This window comes from Girardinichthys multiradiatus, chromosome 17 (assembly GCF_021462225.1).
Source record: "Girardinichthys multiradiatus isolate DD_20200921_A chromosome 17, DD_fGirMul_XY1, whole genome shotgun sequence".
NCBI classification, from domain to species: Eukaryota; Metazoa; Chordata; class Actinopteri; order Cyprinodontiformes; family Goodeidae; genus Girardinichthys; species Girardinichthys multiradiatus.
This window is the reverse complement of record NC_061809.1, coordinates 5996843-6024170: the sequence shown is the minus strand read 5'-3', so window position 1 is coordinate 6024170 and position 27328 is coordinate 5996843. Positions and strand designations below refer to the sequence as shown.

The 27328-nt window shown below is 39.6% G+C and overlaps 1 protein-coding gene across 1 annotated transcript in view; it reads left to right on the top strand.

The window, feature by feature from the left end:
• Positions 1-15167, top strand: part of tmem178b (transmembrane protein 178B) — a 101162-nt gene extending 85995 nt beyond the window's left edge. The window contains exons 3-4 of the mRNA XM_047389872.1: positions 4107-4244; positions 14354-15167. Of these exons, the coding sequence (XP_047245828.1) occupies positions 4107-4244; positions 14354-14604 (389 nt within the window). The 3' untranslated portion in view covers positions 14605-15167. The remainder of the gene's footprint in view (positions 1-4106; positions 4245-14353) is intronic.
• Positions 15168-27328: the final 12161 nt, after the last annotated feature.

Sequence of the window (27328 nt, the reverse complement as noted above, 5' to 3'; positions counted from 1 at the left end):
GGAGGAAGACTGGGGAGAAGGAAATGCCAAAATGCCAGACGACCAGTGTCAAGTACCCACAGTCAGTGATGGTCCGGGGTGCCCTGTCAGCTGCTGGTGTTAGTCCACTGTGTTTTATCAAGGGCAGGGTCAATGCAGCTAGCTATCAGGAGATTTTGGAGCACTTCATGCTTCCATCTGCTGAAAAGCTTTATGGAGATGAAGATTTCATTTTTCAGCACGACCTGGCACCTGCTCACAGTGCCAAAATCACTGGTAAATGGTTTACTGACCATGGTATCACAGATCACTGTGCTCAATTGACCTGCCAACTCTCCTGACCTGAACCCCATAGAGAATCAGTGGGATATTGTGAAGAGAACGTTGAGAGACTCAAGACCCAACACTCTGGATGAGCTAAAGGCCGCTATCGAAGCATCCTGGGCCTCCATAAGACCTCAGCAGTGCCACAGGCTGATGTGCAGACTACATGCCACGCCGCATTGAAGCAGTTATTTCTGCAAAAGGATTCCCGACCAAGTATTGAGTGCATAACTGTACATGATTATTTGAAGGTTGACGTTTTTTGTATTAAAAACACTTTTCTTTTTTTGGTCGGATGAAATATGCTAATTTTGTGAGATAGGAATTTTGGGTTTTCATGAGCTGTATGCCAAAATCATCCGTATTAAGACAATAAAAGACCTGAAATATTTCAGTTAGTGTGCAATGAATCTAAAATATATGAATGTTAAATTTTCATCATGACATTATGGAAAATAATGAACTTTATCACTATATGCTAATATTTTGAGAAGGACCTGTACATGTTGGGAGTGGCATGGTAAGTAGAAACGTTTAATAACTGGACTTGCAATTTACAAAACAAGGTGCAGGACAGGGAGCACAAGCAGTAAACAGTGAAATCCAGACAATGGACATAGAGCATGTTGACAACACGAGGATCCAGTGGCAAGCAATGAAATCCAGAAATGATAAATACAGAGGCAGGGTGGAAAATAATCAGAACTAGATCGGCTAATCAGGAGAAATGAAGAGTAGCTGGTGGCAGTGAGAATGCAGAGCCACTGAAGGATGGAGGCTAATTAAGACAGATGAATGGGAACACAGAGAAGTAACATAAATCTCTAAACACAACAATGACCGTGAACATAATCTAATAGGAATAACAGTAACTAAATATGGATCCTGAACTGGGATTCCAATCCAGGACGTCTTTGCTGCAAGGTTACTGTGCAACCATCTGCGCCCCCATATAGCCCGGATATCACACAAACACATTTTGGAATGTGTACATATAAACAGCAGAAGCGTTTCATAAAATCCACTAAGGTCTTCAAACATGACTTCCGGCAACTCAGTTCATTTCTGAAAAGAAGTGCTATCAATTTCTGAGCAATAAAGTTTTATTTGTTGAAATAAAGCTGTGAAATAAAAAAAAAAGAAATGTGGCTGTGACCATTTGTGATGAAGCCCTGTACAGGTCCTTCTCAAAATATTAGCATATTGTGATAAAGTTCACTATTTTCCATAATGTCATGATGAAAATTTAACATTCATATATTTTAGATTCATTGCACACTAACTGAAATATTTCAGGTCTTTTATTGTCTTAATATGGATGATTTTGGCATACAGCTCATGAAAACCCAAAATTCCTATCTCACAAAATTAGCATATCATTAAAAGGGTCTCTAAACAAACTATGAACCTAATCATCTGAATCAACGAGTTAACTCTAAACACCTGCAAAAGATTCCTGAGGCCTTTAAAACTCCCAGCCTGGTTCATCACTCAAAACCCCAATCATGGGTAAGACTGCCGACCTGACTGCTGTCCAGAAGGCCACTATTGACACCCTCAAGCAAGAGGGTAAGACACAGAAAGAAATTTCTGAACGAATAGGCTGTTCCCAGAGTGCTGTATCAAGGCACCTCAGTGGGAAGTCTGTGGGAAGGAAAAAGTGTGGCAGAAAACGCTGCACAACGAGAAGAGGTGACCGGACCCTGAGGAAGATTGTGGAGAAGGGCCGATTCCAGACCATGGGGAACCTGCGGAAGCAGTGGACTGAGTCTGGAGTAGAAACATCCAGAGCCACCGTGCACAGGCGTGTGCAGGAAATGGGCTACAGGTGACGCATTCCCCAGGTCAAGCCACTTTTGAACCAGAAACAGCGGCAGAAGCGCCTGACCTGGGCTACAGAGAAGCAGCACTGGACTGTTGCTCAGTGGTCCAAAGTACTTTTTTCGGATGAAAGCAAATTCTGCATGTCATTCGGAAATCAAGGTGCCAGAGTCTGGAGGAAGACTGGGGAGAAGGAAATGCCAAAATGCCAGAAGTCCAGTGTCAAGTACCCACAGTCAGCTGCTGGTGTTGGTCCACTGTGTTTTATTAAGGGCAGGGTCAATGCAGCTAGCTATCAGGAGATTTTGGAGCTTCATGCTTCCATCTGCTGAAAAGCTTTATGGAGATGAAGATTTCATTTTTCAGCACGACCTGGCACCTGCTCACAGTGCCAAAACCACTGGTAAATGGTTTACTGACCATGGTATCACTGTGCTCAATTGGCCTGCCAACTCTCCTGACCTGAACCCCATAGAGAATCTGTGGGATATTGTGAAGAGAACGTTGAGAGACTCAAGACCCAACACTCTGGATGAGCTAAAGGCCGCTATCGAAGCATCCTGGGCCTCCATAAGACCTCAGCAGTGCCACAGGCTGATGTGCAGACTACATGCCATGCCGCATTGAAGCAGTCATTTCTGCAAAAGGATTCCCGACCAAGTATTGAGTGCATAACTGTACATGATTATTTGAAGGTTGACGTTTTTTGTATTAAAAACACTTTTCTTTTTTTGGTCGGATGAAATATGCTAATTTTGTGAGATAGGAATTTTGGGTTTTCATGAGCTGTATGCCAAAATCATCCGTATTAAGACAATAAAAGACCTGAAATATTTCAGTTAGTGTGCAATGAATCTAAAATATATGAATGTTAAATTTTCATCATGACATTATGGAAAATAATGAACTTTATCACAATATGCTAATATTTTGAGAAGGACCTGTATATTGAATCAACCATTTTTATAATGTTATGTTATGATTAAGGTTTGCTGAGGTCTGTGGAGTGAAGCTCCGCACCTGTGGGGGAAGGTTGGAATGTTTTAGCTAAAGAGAGAGAGGATGTTAAGATAGCATGTCTCAAATTGGCTCAGAGTATTCTGGTCATGTCTGCCTGTGTCAGGAGTTTGTTTACTTTTTCTGCTCAGCCAGGTTCTTTGTTCAGTTCAGGTTTATTAGATTCCTTCTGTTTAGTTTCTATACTTTGGGTGTTAGATGTGTTTAGTTTACATTTCCTTATAGATCTGGTTTCCCATTGTTAATGTCCATTAGTTTAATCTCATAGGGTACTTGCTTCAGTTCATTTAGATGTGTTCTGTTCACTACCTGGTCATTTGTGTTAATTAGTCACTCTCCCTCAGTTCTCCTGCATCCCTGGTCACCAGCTGTTTCATATCCCTCCTGATTAGTTCCTCTCTCACTTCATTGGTTAATACTCCACTTCCCTCAGTATTTAAGCTCACTGGTTTTCATTGTTTGCCAGTGGTTCCTACTGTTTGCTATGGAAATGTTACCCTGTTTCCTGTCAGCTCCATGTCTGCTCCATGTCTGTGTTTCCAGTCCAGGATCTACCCAGTAAGCCTGCATTTATTTATTAAACTAACTGTCATTGCTCACCTTGTGGCTTTCCACCCTTTTCTACATGTTGGTCCTATACTCCAACATTATGACAATTCTGCTGTTGCAACCAGGCCTAACAACCGCCTTGACTATAAGTTTTTGACTGTGTCTCCTCCTTTCAGAGCTGTTTTGATCTTCTGTACTGTCTCTCTCCCAATAAACAGCAACTTTTATGGCTCCCTTTTTTAATGTTAAAATTGTATTTCCATATGTTTTACAAGTTATATTTTAGGCTTCAATGATTTGAATGATACATCAGTCCAACTCAGCTCTGACTAGCCAACCTCTGTATGTGTGTCAGACTGTCTCTCTGCTTGAGCAATTTACTTGAGCAATTACACTCTCCTTCTGCCCCTCTTCAGATCTGCGGCGAATGACAGCTGGTTTCATGGGCATGGCAGTAGCTATCATTCTGTTTGGCTGGATAATTGGGTTGCTCGGCTGTTGCTGGGACAGAGGTCTCATGCAGTATGTGGCTGGCCTTCTTTTCCTCATGGGAGGTGAGTGTAAAACAAACTCTCACAGCTCATTTTACTCGCATGTAAGCATAAACTTAAGAGTGCGTTCGGAATCCCAGTTAGCTCCAAGCAGAGGTGGTACCAAGTCACTGTTTTTAGAAACACATTTTATTTTTTTTTGTTTACCATTTTAATTTATGGTAAATTAATATTAGTAGTGGTTAGTGTTAGCAGGACTGTAGCAATTACAGGTTAAATGTAGTCATGCCCTGTCTTATGTAAGAATTGTGATTTTTGATATTTGTCAAGAATTATAATTTAAAATCATAATTTGAAAATAAATTATTTCTTAACCAAAAAATCATTTATTGTGAATTGAAATCAGAGATATCCTCTGGTGTAGTAATTATGGCTCCTGGCCCTTGACAATTACAATTACAATTATTAAAGTTTCAGCAATGATTGATAACTATTACTAGATGTCACTGTTTAATCAACCGCTTCACCGAAGGTGGGGGAACTTTGACCTTATTTTGACAGACAAATCACTCTTGCTCAAAATAAACACAAACGCTTTCTCTTCATCTACGTGAGTATTTATTAAATCAACAGCCCTGATACACTTCCATATTCTGATTCAATAATCCTTACCTAATCAAGCATGCAAAAATTCAACACAAGGGGTAAAATGACTAACTAAACAAGTAGTTATAGCAAAAACAAGAGAAAATATAGTAAAAATTTAATCTCCTTGCAAAACCTCTGTGGGTTTTTCTTGGGTTATGTGTTAAATCCACGCCTTCGATCGGTAAAGTCTACTGGTCTTCTTATACCAGAGAACTCTTCTCATGAGTTTCGGCCAGTGGGGAGAATTAATGAAAACCTACGTGTGAGTTTCTTCTGAATGATTCGTGCCTCCGTTGCGTAGTAACTGCGTCTCAGTTTCCAGTGGGAGAAAAAGCCATGGTGGGGTGCCTCCCATGTCCTTCTATAGCCCACTGTGACATCAGAAGTGCAATGCCCCTTCCTATCAGCTGCAATACCTGCTGGGAGTTGTGGTAGCAGACCATACTGGTGTGTATAGTAGTGAACAAATGGTCCAACACTTATCTTAAAAAGTCTAAGCTGTATCTATGTCTTGAAATTACTATTCCTTTATCAAATCAAGCCTTTATTCTATAAGGGTCTTTTTTTTTTCATATAGAGGTCAATAAGTTTAAAAATGCATACCTGCTAATTGCTTTATATTTAAAACATCAATTTGTAGCCGTATACATTTTTGTCAATTGTGGTGGTATTCCTTGTATGAGCAGTTGACTTAATTGAAGTGAAGAAGCTTACATTACTTGACAAAACAGCTAAAACATGACTGTTTTTAAATGTGTTTGTAACAACAATTTTAGATGGCTACTTCATGGCTTTGGCATACACTGAATAACTGATTCAAATCAAAGCTGTTCCATATTGCATGAGCTTTTAACAGAAGGAACATTAAAAAAAAACTGACTCATGAATATCACAAAATATCTCCATACCTTAAAGTTGTGTGTAAAATGTTTATGCTATCAGGTCAAATTAATGATTTCAACTGAATTTTTATTAACTTAAATTCTGCCAAAATCACATGCAGTTAATTTTTTATGGATTTAATTTTTAAAGGTTTTAATTTCTTTTACCTGGGAGAGTTCACAATGGTAATTTTAGCAAAGAGAAGCATGCACAGTAGAGTGAGCGAGCTAACATTTAAAGTAAGTCATGTGCTGCAATGTGTTCCATTTGTGGCATGGACAGCAAGTGGAAGCCTCACACACAACTTCAGCTTGGCAAGATGCAGCTGCACACTCAATTACTAGTCTTGAATTGAGGTTTTGCCCTATAGTGGTATAATGAATGAACAATTAAAAAGCCAATTGTGTGTCTTGTTAATGAAGGCATAAAGAAATATGCTGCAGGAGCCCAATCACAGTTAAGCAACACAAAGGAGAAACGGCCTCTTGGGTGACCCTATCAAGCTCATGTTGGGCACCAATATGTTAGTTCAGTATTACTAAATATAACATGTGTGTGTTTTTGAGTGAGCACTGGCATTCTCAAAAAGACCAAACTCTGCACACATTTGGAATGAATTTACAACAACTTCTGTCTAAAATTTATAAGAATTTCTTAACAAAACAATTCAAACTAACGAACTATGTACAAGAAAATAAAAGGGACCCATTTAAAAAAAAAAAAAAAAAATCATGCAATTGTATCACAATTCAGTGTGTATACTAATGTTTAAAAACCAAGGTTTATTTTGAGGAAATTGAAAATATCATCAAATTTAATTTTAAAAGTAAGAATAATTTGTTATTTTCCCAAACAACCAGTCATTGTGCAAATCAGGAGGGTACGTAAACATTATTTTAATACAATAATTAAAGTATTTTCAGAATAAGAAATCAATAACCTTTTGGATAATTGATTCTTAATGGTGTTTAATTGGTTATCACGTTTAGTAAAATATTTAGGGAAATATTTCCTAGATTGGAAACTAACAACCTTTTATGGGTAAATGATCTTCAGTTGACTCAAAATGGGCGAGCACGTGTTCTTAGCTGTTAGCGGTTGGAGCTAACAAAAGAAGCTTATAGCTGGTTACCAGAATCAAATGCATACATTTTTAAAAATGTTTTTATACCACTAATAAAAGGGTTGAAATGCATAAGCATGGATGGCGCATTATGGTCGATCTTCTGTGTTTAAAAACCACCCTTTTAAATAAAGTGTTAACTTTGAAAATATGACACAGAACACACCCTTAGGACAACCTTGGTAGTCTGCTAGCACTTGCTGTAGCTAAGTTTCTCAACACAAACATCATTAAACGAACATTATTTAGATTAATTACCCCTCAACTAATCTTCTCTCCCCAAACTCTACCTCTTACATTAAACGTGCTGAGGAGAAGTTGTCGACAAAGTTGAGGAAAGCATCCAGTGAACAAAGTGTTAACTTGCAGCTAACCTCCGTAGCTGTGGGGCGGCTCATTCTGCTGTCCGGTCGAACTGCATGCACAGTGGCGTGCTGTGTTGCCGTAACCTTTTTCTTTCCTTCCTTCAGACTGGGAAAACCACTCCACTGTGTCGTAGAGACAGTCTCTGCTGGGAACTCTCTGGAACACAGTTTGCTTCTGTAGACCTCAGAGAGAAAAGTCAAGCCACCTTAATTACCTACCGCCCCCCCCCCTGTTCATGAATGAATACCGGATACACAAACGGCAAGTAATTCCTAATTTAGTGCATATGATCGCGTGGTCGTATGACACTCATTGATCCAGTTTGAAGAGCTATGTCTGTTTGTCAGCAAAGAGACATGCTGTGTCTCTTCTTCCAGTTCTGCTTGGGACCTGCGTGGAAGAGGTCTGTTTGTTGGAACGCAGGGTTTTTATTCAAACAGTAACGTCATGGGTAGTCTGCTGTCCTTCTGTTCCTGGGCTGAGTTAGAAGTAGGTTACTGTGGTTATTTTGAAAATTTCAGAAAAGATCAAACTGGCCTTTTAAATGTTATCCATGGCTGGACCCAACACAAGCAAATATAAATATTTGACCTTCCTGGCATTAGCATTAGCAGTTAGTGGTTTTAGCTAACAAATGAAAGCTTATTGCTTATTCATCACTCCAAGTCACACATGTGCTTGAAATACCATTTATACAAATACTATGGTGTATATGAGACCCAGCAGCACATTATGCTCGATCTGTTTAAACCACTCATTGAAATAAAGTTTGTCGTAACTTTAAAACACAACTAAAGGCTCAATAGCCATTAACATTAGCTCAGCCTGCTAGAACTCAAATAGTTGAACATTTAGAACCATAAACAAAAGCAAACGCTATGGAATAAACAATATTTATGATGTTTTATCCTAATGTAATTTTCTCGGCCCAGAAACCACCTCTTACATGAGCCGTTCAGATGAACAGGAGTGAATAAGGTCCAAAGAGCATTGAGTTGTGTGGCGAAGGTGAACAAAAAAGCCATGGCAGCTGTTCTCAGAAGCTTAGGGTAGCTTCTGCTCGGACTGGCATGTAGTGGGGCTTGCAATGCTACGGTTCCTATGTTGGCTTTTCTCAGGAAGGGAGGGAAAAATGCTGCTTCACTCAACTTGTCTCTTCTGGTGGAACCTTAGGCTCAGATTCCTTTTCTGCAGAAGCTCATAATGAAATGTTTCAGACTGCTTGTCTTAATTACCCCCTTGATTTGGTGGATGCATATACAGCAGATCATAACAATTTTTGGTTGTTCGGCCAACGGATTCACTAACATCAGATTGTAGTCAACTTTGGATCCAAGGATTCTTCAAAGTTGAGTCCTAATTCTAGATAAGTCAATCACTTAACCTGGATGGCATTAAATTGACCTCTGGTAATAAAAGAACCCAAAAACCTTGGTGGTGTTTTTGACCAGGACATGTCATTTAAATCCCATATTAAACAGGTTTCTAGGATTTCCTTCTTTCATCTCCGGAACATTGCCAAAATTAGAAATATCCTGTCCAGGAGTGACGCTGAAAAACAAATCCATGCATTTGTTACTTCAAGGCTGGACTATTGTAATTCCTTACTATCAGGATGTCCACAAAATGTAGTTAAAAGACTTCAGCTGATCCAAAATGCTGCAGCAAGTGTTCTGATAAAAATTAAAAAGAGAGATCATATTTCTCCTATTTTAGCTTCCCTTCACTGGCTCCCTGTTAAATCCAGAATAGAATTTAAAATTCTCCTCCTCACATATAAAGCCTTTTAATGATCTAGTTCCATCATACATCAGAGATCTGATTGTTCCATATATTCCTAACAGAGCACTTCGTCCTCAGACTGCAGGTTTAATGGTGGTTCCTAGAGTCTCTAGAAGTAGAATGGGATGCAGATCTTTTAGTTATCAGGCTCCTCTCCTGTGGAACCAGCTACCAGTTTTAGTCACCCTGTCTACTTTTAAGGCTAGGCTTAAAACTTTCCTTTTTCATAAAGCTTATAGTTTGAGTGGCTTAGGTTATCCTGAGCTATCTCTGTAGTTTTGCTGCTATAGGCTTAGACTGCTGGAGGACATAATGACCACTTTCACGCACTCTGCTACATTCTCATACTACTCTCCAATTTTGCATTATTTGCTGTTATTTCAGCTTTTAACTTTATGTTCTCCCTTTTTATTCTCTTCCTAGAAGCTACATCTGCCCTCACTCTGTATCTACCTGTGACACCTTCCTGTGGAGGGGGGCATAGTCTAAGCTTCTGGTATCAACAACTTAATGTTCACCTTCTACCAATGATACACTTGGCCCTGTCTTTCAGTGTTTAATCCTATTTTTCTCCTATACAGAGCTGCTGACTGAGCTTTTACAGTGACTAACTGTATGTTCTCTCTCTCATACTCTAACCTTGAAAACTGGCTCTGAGTTTTTGTTTTTTTCTTCTTAGATGAAACCACTAAAGGAGCTACATCCATTAACATCTACTTTTCCTTCCCACAGAAAGTACTTCTGGATCAGTGTTTCTGTGTTCTTTTTCTGTCTCTACTGTTTTCTCAAACCCCCAGTTGGCCATGCCAGATGGCTGCTCACACTGTGCCTGGGTCTGCTGGAGGTTTCTTCCTGTTAAAAGGGAGTTTTTTACTCTCCACTGTTGCTACATGTATGCTCAGTATGAGGGATTGCTGCAAAGTCAATGCCAGTGACTGTCCACTGTCTCTACATGCTCATCCAGGAGGAGTGACTGCTACAAATCTCTGACTCGATGCAATCTGCTGGGATTTCTTAGGTAGAAAAACTTTTTAACCAATTTGAATAAATAACTGAGTGTGACTGCACTGGTTAGGATTAATTGGAATGTATGTACCTGACTGTTGTGAAGTGCCTTGAGACAACGTGTTGTGAATTGGTGCTATATAAATAAAACTGAATTGAATTAATTGCTAGTGAATTTCAAAGATATTCAGGTGGTTGCATGCTGCCTCTCCGATGTGATCAGCTGCACTGCCATGGGTAAAGGAGAAAGAGGTGTGGCTGCAAAAAATTGTTTTATAAGTGGGTCCATGACATCAAAGATTCCAGCTGTGATTCCTCCCTTCTGGGCTGTACTAAAAGTTGGTTAATGGGGTACATTTAGTGATTCTGAATTTTTACCACTTTCTCTGTTTATGGACTGTTCACTCCATGTTTCCTCAATGCCTGGGGCACAACAAATGGGATCAGACATAAAATGCATCAATAGAAAATGTGTTTTACAGTGCTTATGTGTAGAATAAGTCAGATATCACAGTAAAGATAATTTAGATCAAATTGAGAGAGCCTGATACACCGCACAATCCACCGAATGCAACAGCAAAAACAAGAAAAGACGCAATGTGTTGTCCTGCTGGAAGTCTCAAGTCTAAGTATAAGTTTCTTTCCACTTCACTATTGTATACCACTTTGTGTTGGTGTTTCATGTAAAATTCTAATAAAATATTTTTGTTTTTGGTAATGTGACAAGGGAAAGGTTTAAGGGGTATGAATACTTTTACAAGCCACTGTAATTTCTAAGGCTTTGGGACTCAGTTGAACAACAGTTAAAACCATTATTCACAAAGGCGGACAACAGAGTCGAGAAGCTTCCCAGAATTAAAATCACTATAAGAGCACATGAGCAATGCATCCAGGAGTTCCCTGAAGATCCTAGAACAACATATAAAGCACTGCAAGGCTCACTCACCACAGTTAAGGCCAGTGTTCATGATTTAACAAAGGCCCACTCACTTTTGCCAAAAAAAAAAAAAACATCTTAAAGATCCCTATTAGTTTTGGGAAAATATTCTGAAGACTGATAAAACAAAAGTGGAGCTTTTTGGTTCTCAATACATCTGCCTTTACATTTCAATTCAGTTTATTTATACAGTTCCAATTCATAACACATGGTGTCTCAAGGCACTTTACAAAGTAAATTCAGTCGAATCATACAGATTTCAAGACTGGTGCATACATTCCAATTGATCCTATTTATCAAACAGTGCAGTCAGATTCAGTTTATTGAATTCAATTCAAAAATGCCTTATTAATTCCAAAGGGAAATTAAATGTAGCTCATATGCAGGTTTTTTCAAAGAGCCGTTGTACAGGTCCTTCTCAAAATATTAGCATATTGTGATAAAGTTCATTATTTTCCATAATGTCATGATGAAAATTTAACATTCATATATTTTAGATTCATTGCACAGTAACTGAAATATTTCAGGTCTTTTATTGTCTTAATACGGATGATTTTGGCATACAGCTCATGAAAACCCAAAATTCCTATCTCACAAAATTAGCATATTTCATCCGACCAATAAAAGAAAAGTGTTTTTAATACAAAAAACGTCAACCTTCAAATAATCATGTACAGTTATGCACTCAATACTTGGTCGGGAATCCTTTTGCAGAAATGACTGCTTCAATGCGATGTGACATGGAGGCAATCAGCCTGTGGCACTGCTGAGGTCTTATGGAGGCCCAGGATGCTTCGATAGCGGCCTTTAGCTCATCCAGAGTGTTGAGTCTTGTGTCTCTCAACGTTCTCTTCACAATATCCCACAGATTATCTATGGGGTTCAGGTCAGGAGAATTGGCAGGCCAATTGAGCACAGTGATACCATGGTCAGTAAACCATTTACCAGTGGTTTTGGCACTGTGAGCAGGTGCCAGGTCGTGCTGAAAAATGAAATCATCTCCATAAAGCTTTTCAGCAGATGGAAGCATGAAGTGCTCCAAAATCTCCTGATAGCTAGCTGCATTGACCCTGCCCTTGATAAAACACAGTGGACCAACACCAGCAGCAGACCATCACTGACTGTGGGTACTTGACACTGGACATTTTGGCATTTCCTTCTCCCCAGTCTTCTTCCAGACTCTGGCACCTTGATTTCCGAATGACATGCAGAATTTGCTTTCATCCAAAAAAAGTACTTTGGACCACTGAGCAACAGTCCAATGCTGCTTCTCTGTAGCCCAGGTCAGGCGCTTCTGCCGCTGTTTCTGGTTCAAAAGTGGCTTGACCTGGGGAATGCGGCACCTGTAGCCCATTTCCTGCACACGCCTGTGCACGGTGGCTCTGGATGTTTCTAATCCAGACTCAGTCCACTGCTTCTGCAGGTCCCCCAAGGTCTGGAATCGTCCCTTCTCCACAATCTTCCTCAGGGTCCGGTCACCTCTTCTCGTTGTGCAGCGTTTTCTGCCACACTTATTCCTTCCCACAGACTTCCCAGTGAGGTGCCTTGATACAGCACTCTGGGAACAGCGTATTCGTTCAGAAATTTCTTTCTGTGTCTTACCCTCTTGCTTGAGGGTGTCAATAGTGGCCTTCTGGACAGCAGTCAGGTCGGCAGTCTTACCCATGATTGGGGTTTTGAATGATGAACCAGGCTGGGAGTTTTAAAGGCCTCAGGAATCTTTTGCAGGTGTTTACAGTTAACTTGTTGATTCAGATGATTAGGTTCATAGCTCGTTTAGAGACCCTTTTAATGATATGCTAATTTTGTGAGATAGGAATTTTGGGTTTTCATGAGCTGTATGCCAAAATCATTCGTATTAAGACAATAAAAGACCTGAAATATTTCAGTTAGTGTGCAATGAATGTAAAATATATGAATGTTAAATTTTCATCATGACATTATGGAAAATAATGAACTTTATCACAATATGCTAATATTTTGAGAAGGACCTGTAGATGTTGATTGCTGTGGGCAGGAAGGATCTTCTGTAGTGTCCGTCTTACAGCAGATCTGAAGAAGCCTCTGAATGTAGACACTCTGTTGTTGTAGGACAGTCTCATGAAGAAGATGCTCAGCGTTCTCCATAATGTTCATTTTATAAAGAATCCTTCTTAAATTTAAATTGCTTGAAAAGTTTTTCTATTTAAGGAAACCAAGCAGATTGCACTGAGTCAGTAAATTGCAGCATTCGCTCCTCCTGGATGAGCATGTAACGACAGTGGACAGTCACTCGCGTTGACTTTGCAGCAAACCGTCATACTGAGCATGCATATAGCAACAGTGAAAATGACTACACTAAAAGAGCACTTCAGAAAACATTATGCCAACAGTCAAACTTGGTGATTATCAGTGTGATGAGCTCGGGCTGCTTCAGCTGCTTTTAAGATTTGCTGTAACTGGGACAGTGATCCCAAAACACACCAGCAAATCCACCTCTCAAATGATTTTGGGGCAGCCTAATCACAATCTGGATTGAAAACCGATTGAGATGCTGTAGTACGACCTTAAACAATCATGACTCTGTAGAATTTGGTGTTTGAATTTCTTTCATGTTTCTGTTTCTTCATTTCCCAGTGTCCATGATTGTTCTGTGCTTTTCTTTATTAGTTTAGTCTTTTAGGGTTAGCCTCCTGGTGTATTTGTGTTTTATCTATATTTTGTATTATTTCTGTTAGAATTCTTCCCTTTGTCTCTGTTCTGCTCCTGCTTATTTTCTCTCCTCCCTCAGCTCCCTCTGCCTTCATTTGTCTCAAGTTACTTATTCTCTCCTGATTACTCTCGCCTGCTTGTCATTACTTCTTCTCACTTATCCTCAGTACTTAAGCTGCCTGGTTTTCTCTGTCCCTCGCTGGGTTTTTCCATTACATTGCTCTGTTTCGCTGCTTCATGTTTGATGTTTTGTTCTGCTTGATTGTGTTGTTCTGCAGTTCTCCACTTTACCTCCAGTTTATTCCTTGCCGTGCTCCTCCCGTAATTGCCTGAAGTTATTCATTATTAAACTTAATTATGGCTACCATCACGCTCTGCACATGGATCCTCCTTAAAACACATCATGACATAAACATGTCATTCATACTGGAAAACCCTCCAACACAACTAAATTTCAATAGGTTTGCCAAGAAGAGTAGGCAAAAAATCCACCACAGCTCATGGAAGTTACCAGTTATTACAAAAGCATGATGGCAGTTGTTGCCACTACATGTTATTAGTTTTAGGGGTAAATTAGTTTTCACATCAGGCATGGTTGGCTTGGATAGCTTTGGATACAAATTTTAGAAACTTGGTATACAGAGAAGGACAGGATTTTAAAGATGCTGGCTTGGCAAGAGTGATGACATTTAATAACTGCACTAACCATCAAATTTTGTGCTACTTCTGTTGTTACAGGAACTTTCTGCATTATCTCCCTCTGTACCTGTGTTGCCGGCATTAACTTTGAGCTTTCCCGTTACCCACGGTACCTGTACGGCCTTCCTGATGACATTGGCCATGGCTATGGGTGGTCTATGTTTTGCGCCTGGGGGGGTCTTGGTCTTACCCTTATCGCTGGTTTCTTCTGTACCCTGGCTCCATCTGTCCAGCCAATACCCAGATCCACCTGCCCCAAAGCCCGGCAGGAGAACGGCACCGTCTGCTAAAGCTGACAATTGTGAAAAGACCAACTTCATCAATTGAAAAAATGTCACCAAACTGCCCAATCAGCTCATCTGTCTACTCATCTCAACTGGTTCAGATCTTTTAAATTGTGTGTGTGTGTGTGTGCGCGCGAGCCTGCGTGTGTGTGTGTTTATAATGGTTATTTTGATTATCTGCTATATTGATCACACAATGATCTTAAGAAGTTAGAAGAAATAATATTTTACAAAAACAACTGTGTTTTTTGTGTCTAGCATCTATGGAAATTGATAAAAATTGGAAAAATATTCCAAGGATTTAAGGAGGTTTCAAGGAGAAAGTAATGGAATGAGGTGTGCGAAATATGTAACTTGAAGTTGGGCTGGGTGTTTTGTGCGCCTCAGCTCCATTCAGAATTCTTACAAGATTTGCACTGAACCAGTTGAAGGTTATCAGCTGTGAGTACACCGCCTCTGTGCACCATCCAGGTAGATGTAACAGGTGAGCAGGGTGAAGACAAGACTTCACTGTTGTGAATTGTACGGAATATTCAAGAAAAGTAATAAACGGGAATTTTCATATCGGATTGCTTTTATTCTTTATAGGTGCATTCTATTCCATACATTGATCCTATTAGCCATTAAGCATTTTCAACATTAATTTTATATTGCACTTTTATTAAAACCCCTATGTTGAAAACAAATGGCTGAGTTTACCCTAAGAGCAAATGTCTTCTGTGCTTTTTAAATATTTTTCATTTGAGTCAAACGTAAGTGTATGAACAGTTCCTGAGAAGGTGGCTTTACTGTCTCTATAGAAACAAAACATTTTTATGTAAATAAATAGACCCATTGTTTGGGCATCAAATTTTTTTCTTTTTAATCTGAGTAATAATGAATCAATTTAAAGAGAGCATGTTCACAATTATTGTTTACTGTCCTCAGTGTGAATAAGCTCAACCTTACAAGCAAATTGTATTTTTTTTCTTAAAGCTTTGGTGTTAATTACCTAGGCAACAGTAAACTCTGCAAGAGAAAGGTAATTCCATACCATATGCGAGCACAAATTTAGAATGATCCTTTCATATCTAGCTGATGTACTCTAGACCCAGAAGAACAATATTGTGTATTTGTAAAATTTTCAACAGCCTTAGTCACCATTGATGACTTACACAAATTTGTCAGAGTGAACATTAGGGTCAGTGAGAGCTTATCCTAATGCAGCAAGTGGCTTTGTTCGTCATATTGGAAAGCACAACCAAGCAACACTTGTAGTTAAGAACACCAAGCAATAGTAAGAGTGATCTCTCATGTGCAGTCCATCCACTCCAGTAAATAAAACTTGGGATCTGATCAATGTTTCAGAATAATTAATGCTTAAAATATAGTTCTTGAGTGTTGGATTACTTAAATCCTACTCGTGAGTAGGATAATTGGTGAGGTTCTTAGTTGAGGTTTAAATATGTAATAAATAAATCTGCTGAAGAAGTCTAAAACAAAGTGTTATGAGAATATATTTGTTCCATCACAGATTTGGTCACACTGTTTAACAAATTTTAATCAGACCATTATAAAATGCAATTTTTTTAGATCTTTTAGCCCACTTTTTGTCAGAGAGGTTATATTTAAATGTCCTGATTTTAAAGAAACAAAGCAAAAACAGGAGAACTCTGTCAACGGGTGCATATTTTTTTTTTCACAGCATTGTGGATATGAGGTTCCTAAAACATGCAGAGAATTTTGATTCTATACAAATGGTTTGGCAAGTAAAAGCAGAATTTGACAGAGGTCAAATTGGTAAACATCAGCAACTCTTTTAAGAAATGCAGTTTTTTTAAACTGTGGAAATGCTACAGTTGTTAAATGTTTGTTTAGTTTTCCTTGTTACAAAGTTAAAAAATGTACATTGTGAATGGATTTCAAATATTATTGTTTGATATTATGGGGAAGCATCTAACCAATCACTATATTTAAGGACTTCCTACATTAGACTGGGAAAGAAACAAATCCATTATGATTCCAGGAAAGATGGAGATACTCTATTCTAGTCGACCTCAACAGTAAAGTATGTACATTATGCAGATAGCAGATGCATATTGACTTTTGGTTGACTTATGTAAACAGTAAGTTAAACAATACTCTTCATAGATGAAAATGTACATTAAAATTTCCATGTTGTTCCATGTACATTAAAAGTTCCATGCACATTAATTGTAATATTTATGAGACTCTTTCATAACCATTTTATTTTGTTATCCTTGATGCCATTTATAAAGCCTTTTCCAAGATGCCATCTACAGGGCAAGCGAGATTTTACATTTGTGTGTCTTAACTTGTTAGACTGTTATATCAATGTCTGTGTCCTCCAATCTTGGAAATAATTTTTTTCCTTTTTCTTTTGAAGGATTTATTGAATAAAAAACCCAAGATTTCAAAACTTGAATTATTCATGAATAAAATATACAAGGGTGCTGAGCTGGCTTAATAGCCATCAATTAAAACACAAAATAAAAGTAGAAATTGTCTGAGTGTACATCCGTTCAGTCATGTTCTAGATTAAAATAAAGCAGAGTTGTCCTCAGTTCACAGTACCAGATGTCTTTGTGGATTTACTCGAAAGATATATTAAAGGAGAGGGTTTCAGGAAGCATGTAAATTAGTTTCAATGTCTTATCCATAAGAAATAAAACCATGAATCCAAATTTATTATTTACTGTAATAGTGAGGAGCAGTTGCAACTGAAAAAAATCAGCTTAGAGAAGCAATTGTTTCTGGTAATTATTCTGAAAAGGTTTTAAGTTATTTCTAAAGATATTTGAAGCCCATAATTCAATAGTAAGACATTCTTTACAGATGGAACATATTTAGGACATCTGCAAATCTACCTGGCACAAATGTCCACAAGTAATTTGTCCAATTCAATTTAATTCAGTTTATTTACATAACGCCAATTCACAACACGTCTCAAGGCTCTTTACAATGTCGATTGAGTCAAATCATACAGATCTCAAGTCCAGTACATGCATTCCAATTTATCCTAACTGTCAGTCCAGTTCAATTAAGTTTATTAGTCAAATTGGTTAAAAGTTTTTCTATCTAAGGAAACCCAGCAGATTGCATCGAGTTGGTGACTTACAGCAGTCACTCCTCCTGGATGAGCATGTAGCGACAGTGGGCAGTCACTGGCGTTTACTTTGCTACGGTGGAAAAGAAAAATTCCTTTTAACAGGAAGAAACCTTTAGAAAACTTTATCAAAAAGGAAAGTTTTAAGCATAGTCTTAAAAGTAGACAGGGTGTCTGCCTCACGGACTAAAACTGGGAGCTGGTTCCACAGGAGAGGAGCCTGATAATTAAAGGATCTGCCTCCCATTCTACTTCTAGAGACTCTAGGAACCACCAGTAAACCTGCAGTCTGAGAACAAAGTGTTCTGTTAAGAATATATGGAACAATCAGATCTCTGATGTATGATGGAGCTTGATCATTAAGGGGTTTATATGTGAGAAGGATTATTTTAAATTCTATTCTGGATTTAACGGGGAGCCAATGCAGGGAAGCTAAAATAGGAGAAGTATAATCTCTCTTAATTTTCATCACAATTCTTGCTGCAGCATATCTTCGGTTTCTATATTTTTTCCTTGTGCTGTGAATCCTGATCTTGTTCACCATAAGTAGATGCAAATTTGTTGGTTTTAGTATGACAGATTTTACATTGTGTTTGAGCTTTTTTTTAACTCTCTCCCATAATGCCCCTGGACTGTAGGAATGACACAAAAACTCGGAATAATCTCGTAATCTCACCTTGGGCTCCCCCCGAAGGAGCTGGAGGAGGTGTCTGGGGAGAGGGACGTCTGGGCGTCTCTGCTGAGTCTGCTGCCCGGAAGACGTTGAGTACGAGTATGAGATAATCTTCTACAATGTGAAAGTGGTTGGATAGGTATGCGACAGACTTTGACTTGCTTGTCTTGGATAACCCAGACGTATTGTGGTCCTATTGCAGTGCCGAATCTTACTGAATATGGCAGAGATTGCACAGTGTCAGTACATTTTACTTTGACTACTCTGGGTCCATCTGCCACTTGTGTCCGCGGCCACACGATGTCGCTTTATGGCCGACAGCGCTGAAAAGCCCCAGCCATGTAGTAGGATTTCTTCATCAGTGATGTAGGCAGGGAGTCCAAGGAAAGAAACTACCAGTTCACTGTTAATCAATTCTTTTGCCATGATTTGTGTTGAGTCTACTATAAAGCCACCCATTTGTCTGCCTTTCCCTGCTGCGCCGGTCATTGTGATCTCATACTTCTTTTCCGTTATCATGCGACATGCCATCAATCCTCCGCAAAGCCTTCTTTTCATTGGGTCTGGAGACGTAATCTTGTTATTACATTCAATTTTCATCTGTACTGTGCTGTCTTTTTCAAACCTCTGTTTATTGGTTGCCTGTCCGTTGTTCTCTTTCATTGTCTTTGCCATGTTTCTATTTTCGGTTGCCGGATCCTTTTGTCTGTTCTGTCCTGACCCCATCTGTCTTCAAGTGATCATTTCAACTCCAAAGAGTAGTTTTTTTCACTGTTCATGCTAACAGAAATGTCTGCGATTCATGTGTAAAACAGAAGTTAATATCACACTTTGCTACACCTGTTTTTACCATTAGTTCTTTTTGCATGTTTAGGAATTGGTGATGTAACTGTGTATTTCAATACAGTGTTCGATACTAAAAGCCTTTTCAAGTTATTTCTGTAGCTCTTTTCAGACATACTAACGCATACACTTTTTACATGTAAATAAATGTGAACACATACACACCCCCTTTCACTGACACTCATACACACACACACACACCCTTTCTCTCTTTCTCATACTCACAGTGCTTGCAAATTTTACAGATGAAATGTGTGCCTGCACATATGCAGTGCTATGTACCAAACAACTGTGAGTGATATGAAATAAATGTCACTGAAAACATTTTTATCCTTAATTCCATTAGGACCACTCCTATGCATTGCCCAGTTCACCCACTCATCTAAGGGCCAGACTCAGTGAAGCTTTGGGTAGAGTGGAAAGTCTAGAGCGGGAGAAGCTGAATCCAATGGCCTGAGAACGAAGAGCAAAGAAAACCGTAAAGAGTCTTCTGGAGGATCTGAAGAGAAAGAACCTTATAAGGTTCTTTCTCTGAAGAGAAAGAACCTTCCTGGGTGGAAGTTTTACCTGCCTTTCACCCAGGCAAAATTAATTCATAATAGAACTTTAAACTTATGTTATGTTTAATCTCTTTGTCAGACTGTTAGGAATAACCTTTATTAATATGCTCATAGCTGTTTTTCCCATTTATACCATAGTGATAAAAAGTATTCAATTCAATTCAGTTTATTTATATAGCGCCAATTCACAACACATGTTGTCTCAAGGCACTTCACAAAAGTCAGACACATACATTCCAATTAATCCTTACCATTGAACAGTGCAGTCAGATTCAGTTATTTATTCAAATTGGATAAAACATTTTTCTATGTAAGGAAACCCAGCAGATTGCATCCAGTCAGTGACTTGCAGCATTCCCTGCTCCCGGATGAGAATGTAAAGACAGTGGACAGTCACTGGCGTTGACTTAGCAGCAATCCCTCATACTGAGCGTGCATGTAGTGACAGTGGAGAGGGAAAACTCCCTTTTAACAGGAAGAAACCTCCAGCAGAACCAGGCTCAGTGTGAGCGGCTATCTGCCACGACCGACTGGGGGTTTGAGAGAACAGAGCAGAGACACAAAGAGAACAAAGAAGCACTGATCCAGGAGTCCTTTCTATGGGAAGGAAAAGTAAATGTTAATGGATGTAGCTCCTTTAGTCGTTTCACCTAGAAAGAATGAACAGATAAACTCTGAGCCAGTTTTCAAGGTTAGAATCTGAAAGAGAGCACATAGAGTTAGTCACAGTAAAAGCTCAGTCAATTTCCATGTCTAGGAGAGAGAAGGGTTAAACACTGAAAGACAGGGCCATGTGGGTCATCTGTAGAGGGTGAGCATTAAGTTGTTGCCAGCAGAAGCTTGGCTGATGCCCCTCTCCAGAAAGGTATCACAGGTAGACACAGAGTCAGGCCAGGTGTAGCTTCTAGGAAGAGAAAAGAGGGAGAACATAAAGTATAAGTTCTAATGTTTCCCTTTTTTTAGAATATGATAAAAATGCTAATAAACACACATTACAAGGATAAATGGCCCAAGGGTTGTCACGGATGACCTGAGGCTGGGGCACTGGGTTTAATAGTGGAGCAGCCGATATAACTGGTTTGATTAGAAAGCCACGGCACACTTAGATTAAGGATGGACACCTGCTACTACACAACCAAACAGATTGACACCACAATGGTGACACATATTCTGCTAATCACTGAGGGAGGGCATACCATTGCTTTGGGGTGCCAGATATAAAACTACATGTGATCTTCTATCGAGGCTCTTCGTCATCCATTTACAGACTGCGACGGTCCGAGACCGGAGCCTCAGCGCTGATCTCTCTAATCATTCCTCTACCTAATTTAGATTAAAGGAGCTAAAAGTTAGAAACTTTTTGACAGTCGTTCGTTTAAGAGTCTTTAGATAAAGTGTGTGATTGCTTCTGGGGACCAAGGACCGGAGGAGCTCCGAGGCGTCTGACCGCCAACAGGGTGCGGTAGCTCGGACAAATTGGTGTTTCCGCCCGCGCCCCGGAAGCGAAAATCACTTTTGGATAAGCAGTCCGGGAAGAACGGTACAATATTCTAAAAGAAACTAGAGACTAAGGGAAGTAGGTTTGAAGTTCCTTTATTGTAAGCAAGGGAAGATCGGGTTCCCTCACACACAATATAAAAGCGAACTCCCTGAATGAGGCACGCAAAACTCGGATGAGGGTTTGTAGGGTCCTGACCCTTCTATAAGAAGGGTCAAAAGATACTACCGAGAGGAAGTGTATGGGTTTAAAGGCCTTCCCTGATATTCTTGAAAGATCTCAAAGCTGCCCACTTCTTTGAAAGTAAACACGCAGGGATATAGATGTGCAAAATCGGCAAAGGTTTGTAGGGTCCTGGACCTTGTTAAAGAAGTCCGAAAGATACTGCCGAGGGGAAGTCTTCCTTGTGAGTAATCAGCTGTGAAGAAAATAAAAAAATAAAGAAATAAATAAATATATATATATATATATATATACATTGTGTGTGACCCTTCTGTCACACACAAATAAAAAAATATTTCTAAAAGTCTTATTGGCTTCTCTGTTTAGTCAACTCTTTTTTTCTTCCTTCTAACTTTAGGATTGTAAGTATCCAGGGTCAGGAGAGGGAGCCAGTGAAAAGCCCACTGCCGCTACTTGGCCCTGGTTTGTCCTTATGGAAGAGGTGTTGGGACAGAGGCCTTCCACAACACCTCCTGTCCTAATTGCCTCCATCCCTGAGGACACTGCAGTGCCAAGCGGAGCGGTGGGCAACAAGATGGAGAAGGAAGACAGTGAGCCAGCAGGAAGGGCTCAGAAAAGAAAGAGGGACAGATATGAGGAGATGATGGAGTTGATCAGGGAGGACATGAGGGTACAGAGAGAACCAGAAGAGAGGAGGGCACAGAGAATGGACAGACTGTTTTCCAAAGAATGGCACCAAAATAAGGTGCTACATAAGAAATAAATAAACATGTTTTGTTCAGATAGTTTCCTAAAGTTATAAGCTATTCTAATAAATGTCATAATTGTTTTTGTCATTAATGTATTTTATTTCCATTTGACCTAACAATGCATCAACTTCATTTAAATTTCTAAACACAAAGTTTATTATGAAATTTACAAACAGCCAGATGTCTTTCTGAACAGAAAGTCTCTGGTGGTGTGGCTAAATCTCTTACAAGGTCAGAGACATGGATGGGATGCTGCAACGGAGACCTGTGGTTTGTCTTTCTGGATAGTGAGTGAAGCATCACACAGGTGGTCTGCAGATGTTTGTGATGCCTCTTTCCGCTGTCCACGTCATCATCCATCAGGTTAAAAGGGCTGGCTGGACCACATCACTAAGATGTAATCAGAAATATGCAGAATTAGAAGATGGTGCTTAAATATTACAATTAGTTATGCCCTTCAAACATTAATCACTTCTATAATATTATACTTGCCTGCATACAGTAGTCATGTTCTGAATATCTATCTATATATTTCTATATATATATGTATATATATATATATATATATATTATATATATATATATATATATATATATATACAGGGGTTGGACAATGAAACTGAAACATCTGTCATTTTAGTGTGGGAGGTTTCATGGCTAAATTGGACTAGCCTGGTAGCCAGTTTTCATTGATTGCACATTGCACCAGTAAGAGCAGAGTGTGAAGGCTCAATTAGCAGGGTAAGAGCACAGTTTTGCTCAAAATATTGAAATGCACACAACATTATGGGTGACATACCAGAGTTCAAAAGAGGACAAATTGTTGGTGCACGTCTTGCTGGCACATCTGTGACCAAGACAGCAAGTCTTTGTGATGTATCAAGAGCCACGGTATTCAGGGTAATGTCAGCATACCACCAAGAAGGACGAACCACATCCAACAAGATTAACTGTGGACGCAAGAGGAAGCTGTCTGAAAGGGATGTTCGGGTGCTAACCCGGATTGTATCCAAAAAACATAAAACCACGGCTGCCCAAATCACAGCAGAATTAAATGTGCACCTCAACTCTCCTGTTTCCACTAGAACTGTCCGTCGGGAGCTCCACAGGGTCAATATACACAGCCAGGCTGCTATAGCCAAACCTTTGGTCACTCATACCAATGCCAAACGTCGGTTTCAATGGTGCAAGGAGCGCAAATCTTGGGCTGTGGACAATGTGAAACATGTATTGTTCTCTGATGAGTCCACCTTTACTGTTTTCCCCACATCCGGGAGAGTTACGGTGTGGAGAAGCCCCAAAGAAGCGTACCACCCAGACTGTTGCATGCCCAGAGTGAAGCATGAGGGTGGATCAGTAATGGTTTGGGCTGCCATATCATGGCATTCCCTTGGCCCAATACTTGTGCTAGATGGGCGCGTCACTGCCAAGGACTACCGAACCATTCTTGAGGACCATGTGCATCCAATGGTTCAAACATTGTATCCTGAAGGCGGTGCCGTGTATCAGGATGACAATGCACCAATACACACAGCAAGACTGATGAAAGATTGGTTTGATGAACATGAAAGTGAAGTTGAACATCTCCCATGGCCTGCACAGTCACCAGATCTAAATATTATTGAGCCACTTTGGGGTGTTTTGGAGGAGCGAGTCAGGAAAGGTTTTCCTCCACCAGTATCACGTAGTGACCTGGCCACTATCCTGCAAGAAGAATGCCTTAAAATCCCTCTGACCACTGTGTAGGACTTGTATATGTCATTCCCAAGATGAATTGACGCTGTATTGGCCGCAAAAGGAGGCCCTACACCATACTAATAAATTATTGTGGTCTAAAACCAGGTGTTTCAGTTTCATTGTCCAACCCCTGTATATATATACATATATATATATATATACATACATATATATATATATATATATATATACAGTACAGACCAAACGTTTGGACACACCTACTCATTCAAAGAGTTTTCCTTATTTTTATGACTATGAATATTGTAGCTTCACACTGAAGGCATCAAAACTATGAATTAACACATGTGGAATTATATACTGAACAAAAAATTCTGAAACAACTGAAAATATGTCTTATATTCTAGGTTCTTCAAAGTAGCCACCTTTTGCTATGATTACTGCTCCGCACACCCTTGGCATTCTGTCGATGAGCTTCAAGAGGTAGTCACCTGAAATGGTTTTCCAACAGTCTTGAAGGAGTTCCCAGGGATGCTTAGCACTTGTTGGCCCTTTTGCCTTCACTCTGTGGTCCAGCTCACCCCAAACCATCTCGATTGGGTTCAGGTCTGGTGACTGTGGAGACCAGGTCATCTGGCGCAGCTCCCCATCACTCTCCTTCTTGGTCAAATAGCCCTTACACAGCCTGGAGGTGTGTTTGGGGTCATTGTCCTGTTGAAAAATAAATGATGGTCCAACTAAACGCAAACCGGATGGAATAGTATGCCGCTGCAAGATGCTGTGGTAGCCATGCTGGTTCAGTATGCCTTCAATTTTGAATAAATCCCCAACAGTGTCACCAGCAAAGGACCATCACACCTCCTCTTCCATGCTTCACGGTGGGAACCAGGCATATAGAGTCCATCTGTTCACCTCTTCTGCGCCGCACAAAGACACGATGGTTGGAACCAAAGATCTCAAACTTGGACTCATCAGACCAAAGCACAGATTTCCACTGGTCTAATGTCCATTCCTTGTGTTCTTTAGTCCAACCAAGTCTCTTCTGCTTGTTGCCTGTCCTCAGCAGTGGTTTCCTAGCAGCTATTTTACCATGAAGGCCTGATTCACACAGTCTCCTCTTAACAGTTGTTCTAGAGATGTGTTTGCTGCTAGAACTCTGTGTGGCATTGACCTGTTCCCTAATCTGAGCTGCTGTTAACCTGCGATTTCTGAGGCTGGTGACCCGGATGAACTTATCGTCCGCAGCAGAGGTGACTCTTGGTCTTCCTTTCCTGGGGCGGTCCTCATGTGAGCCAGTTTCTTTGTAGCGCTTGATGATTTTTGCGACTGCACTTGGGGACACTTTCAAACTTTTCCCAATTGTTCGGACTGACTGACCTTCATTTCTTAAAGTAATGATGGCCACTCGTTTTTCTTTACGTAGCTGCTTTTTTCTTGCCATAATACAAATTCTAACAGTCTATTCAGTAGGACTATCAGCTGTGTACTGTTATCCACCTCCTGCACAACACAACTGATGGTCCCAACCCCATTTATAAGGCTTGAAATCCCACTTATTAAACCTGACAGGGCACACCTGTGAAGTGAAAACCATTTCAGGTGACTACCTCTTGAAGCTCATCAACAGAATGCCAAGAGTGTGCGGAGCAGTAATCAAAGCAAAAGGTTGCTACTTTGAAGAACCTAGAATATAAGAAATATTTTCAGTTGTTTCAGACTTTTTTGTTCAGTATATAATTCCACATGTGTTAATTCATAGTTTTGATGCCTTCAGTGTGAAGCTATAATATTCATAGTCATGAAAATAAAGAAAACTCTGAATGAGAAGGTGTGTCCAAACTTTTGGTCTGTACTGTATATATACACCACCAGAACATGACTACTGTATGCAGGCAAGTATAATATTATAGATATATATGTGTATATATATATATATATATATACTTGGAGTTATATTGTGTTGTTTAAGTGTTCCCTATTTTTTTTAGCAGTATATATACTGCTCAAAAAAATCTGAATGCTGCAGTCAGCACTCCCAGTCCCCCCGAGTCCATGGAGCCCATGGTTGAAGTCATGCACCTAAGGATGAGAGCTCGAATACACGGTGCACAACAGCATGCACAACCTGTGATTACCACAACAACAGTCAATGAAGTGAATATACTCACTAGTAGGTTTCCCCATTTTCCGAACCACATCTTGAACATGTTTGTGAATTGTTCATCGATTCCTGAGTGCGATTTTAATTCAATGGATAGTGATTGCAATTCTTTTAGGGCCTTCGTTAGAGATCTATCAGGTGCTGTAATTGTTGGGGATAAAAGAACAACAAGCCTCTCCAGAAACACCACACAGCCATTCTTCTTTTGCTAGGATCATATCCAAAGGTATTCTATTTTGACAAGAAATAATTTCAACATCCTGTTTACACAGCCTTCAGCTGTCTCTCTGGTTTTGCCGTGGTGTCATTTAAAAGATTAGAATCAGTTCTCACAGGAAGTAGTCTGTATTCTAGCAGACATATCAAATTTAAAAACACATTTTCTGAAAGATTTACCCTGACGAAGTGGGCCAATCAGTGTCAGGGCATCCTGTAGGGAGAGGGTAACCAGGGTACAGCTTTTCTGTCCAGTCAGTAGGTAGTCACCCCCAAAGCAATTATTACCCATACATCAGTTCTGTTCAGCAGCAAGTAAAAGTTCAAGGCCTTGTATCAAGTTAATTTACATTTAAGTTACAAACAACATCATCTATAAATAAATAACTCAGAAGCACATAGGAAGTTATTTGAATTGATTAAATAGTTGAACACTCCTTTAACCCTTCATGCAATTTATTCCACAATTTCCCACATTCACAGAAGTACACATTTGTTTGTTGATTATTCACAGTTTTACTTTAGAAATCCTTCTCCCCTTTGTGATTTTTGATTTTGTGACCTCCTTTCATATTTACCGGGACATACTCCTTCAAGCTTTAACCCAACAAATTTTTTTTGATTACTTCTTTATCACATTCCCTCTGTTAAAGTAACCCAGCCCACTCAAAAATGTATGAAACAGGTTCCACATAATTGTATTTTGTTAGTTGAAAGCAAAAAGATGAGTTAATCTTACCTTATGGCCTTATGGTTACTGGAATAAATTAATTTAGTTCCACAAGCACATTTTTGTTGTGTTAGCTGGAAATTAAATGTTATATCAAAAGATTTCCAATCGAACCTATTTGTATGTTCTTCCTCAGGTGCTTTCTGATTTCTCTGAGGTTTCCTTCGTAGGATGTCTCTCCCTTCCTGCTATATGATCTGCTTACCTTAGTTTAGCCAATCGTTTTTTGATTGTGTGATTATCTCTCTCAGCCGACCTGGTGAAAGTGTCAAGGACATCTCTACATCTTTTCACTCTGTTGTCAGTACCCATAAAA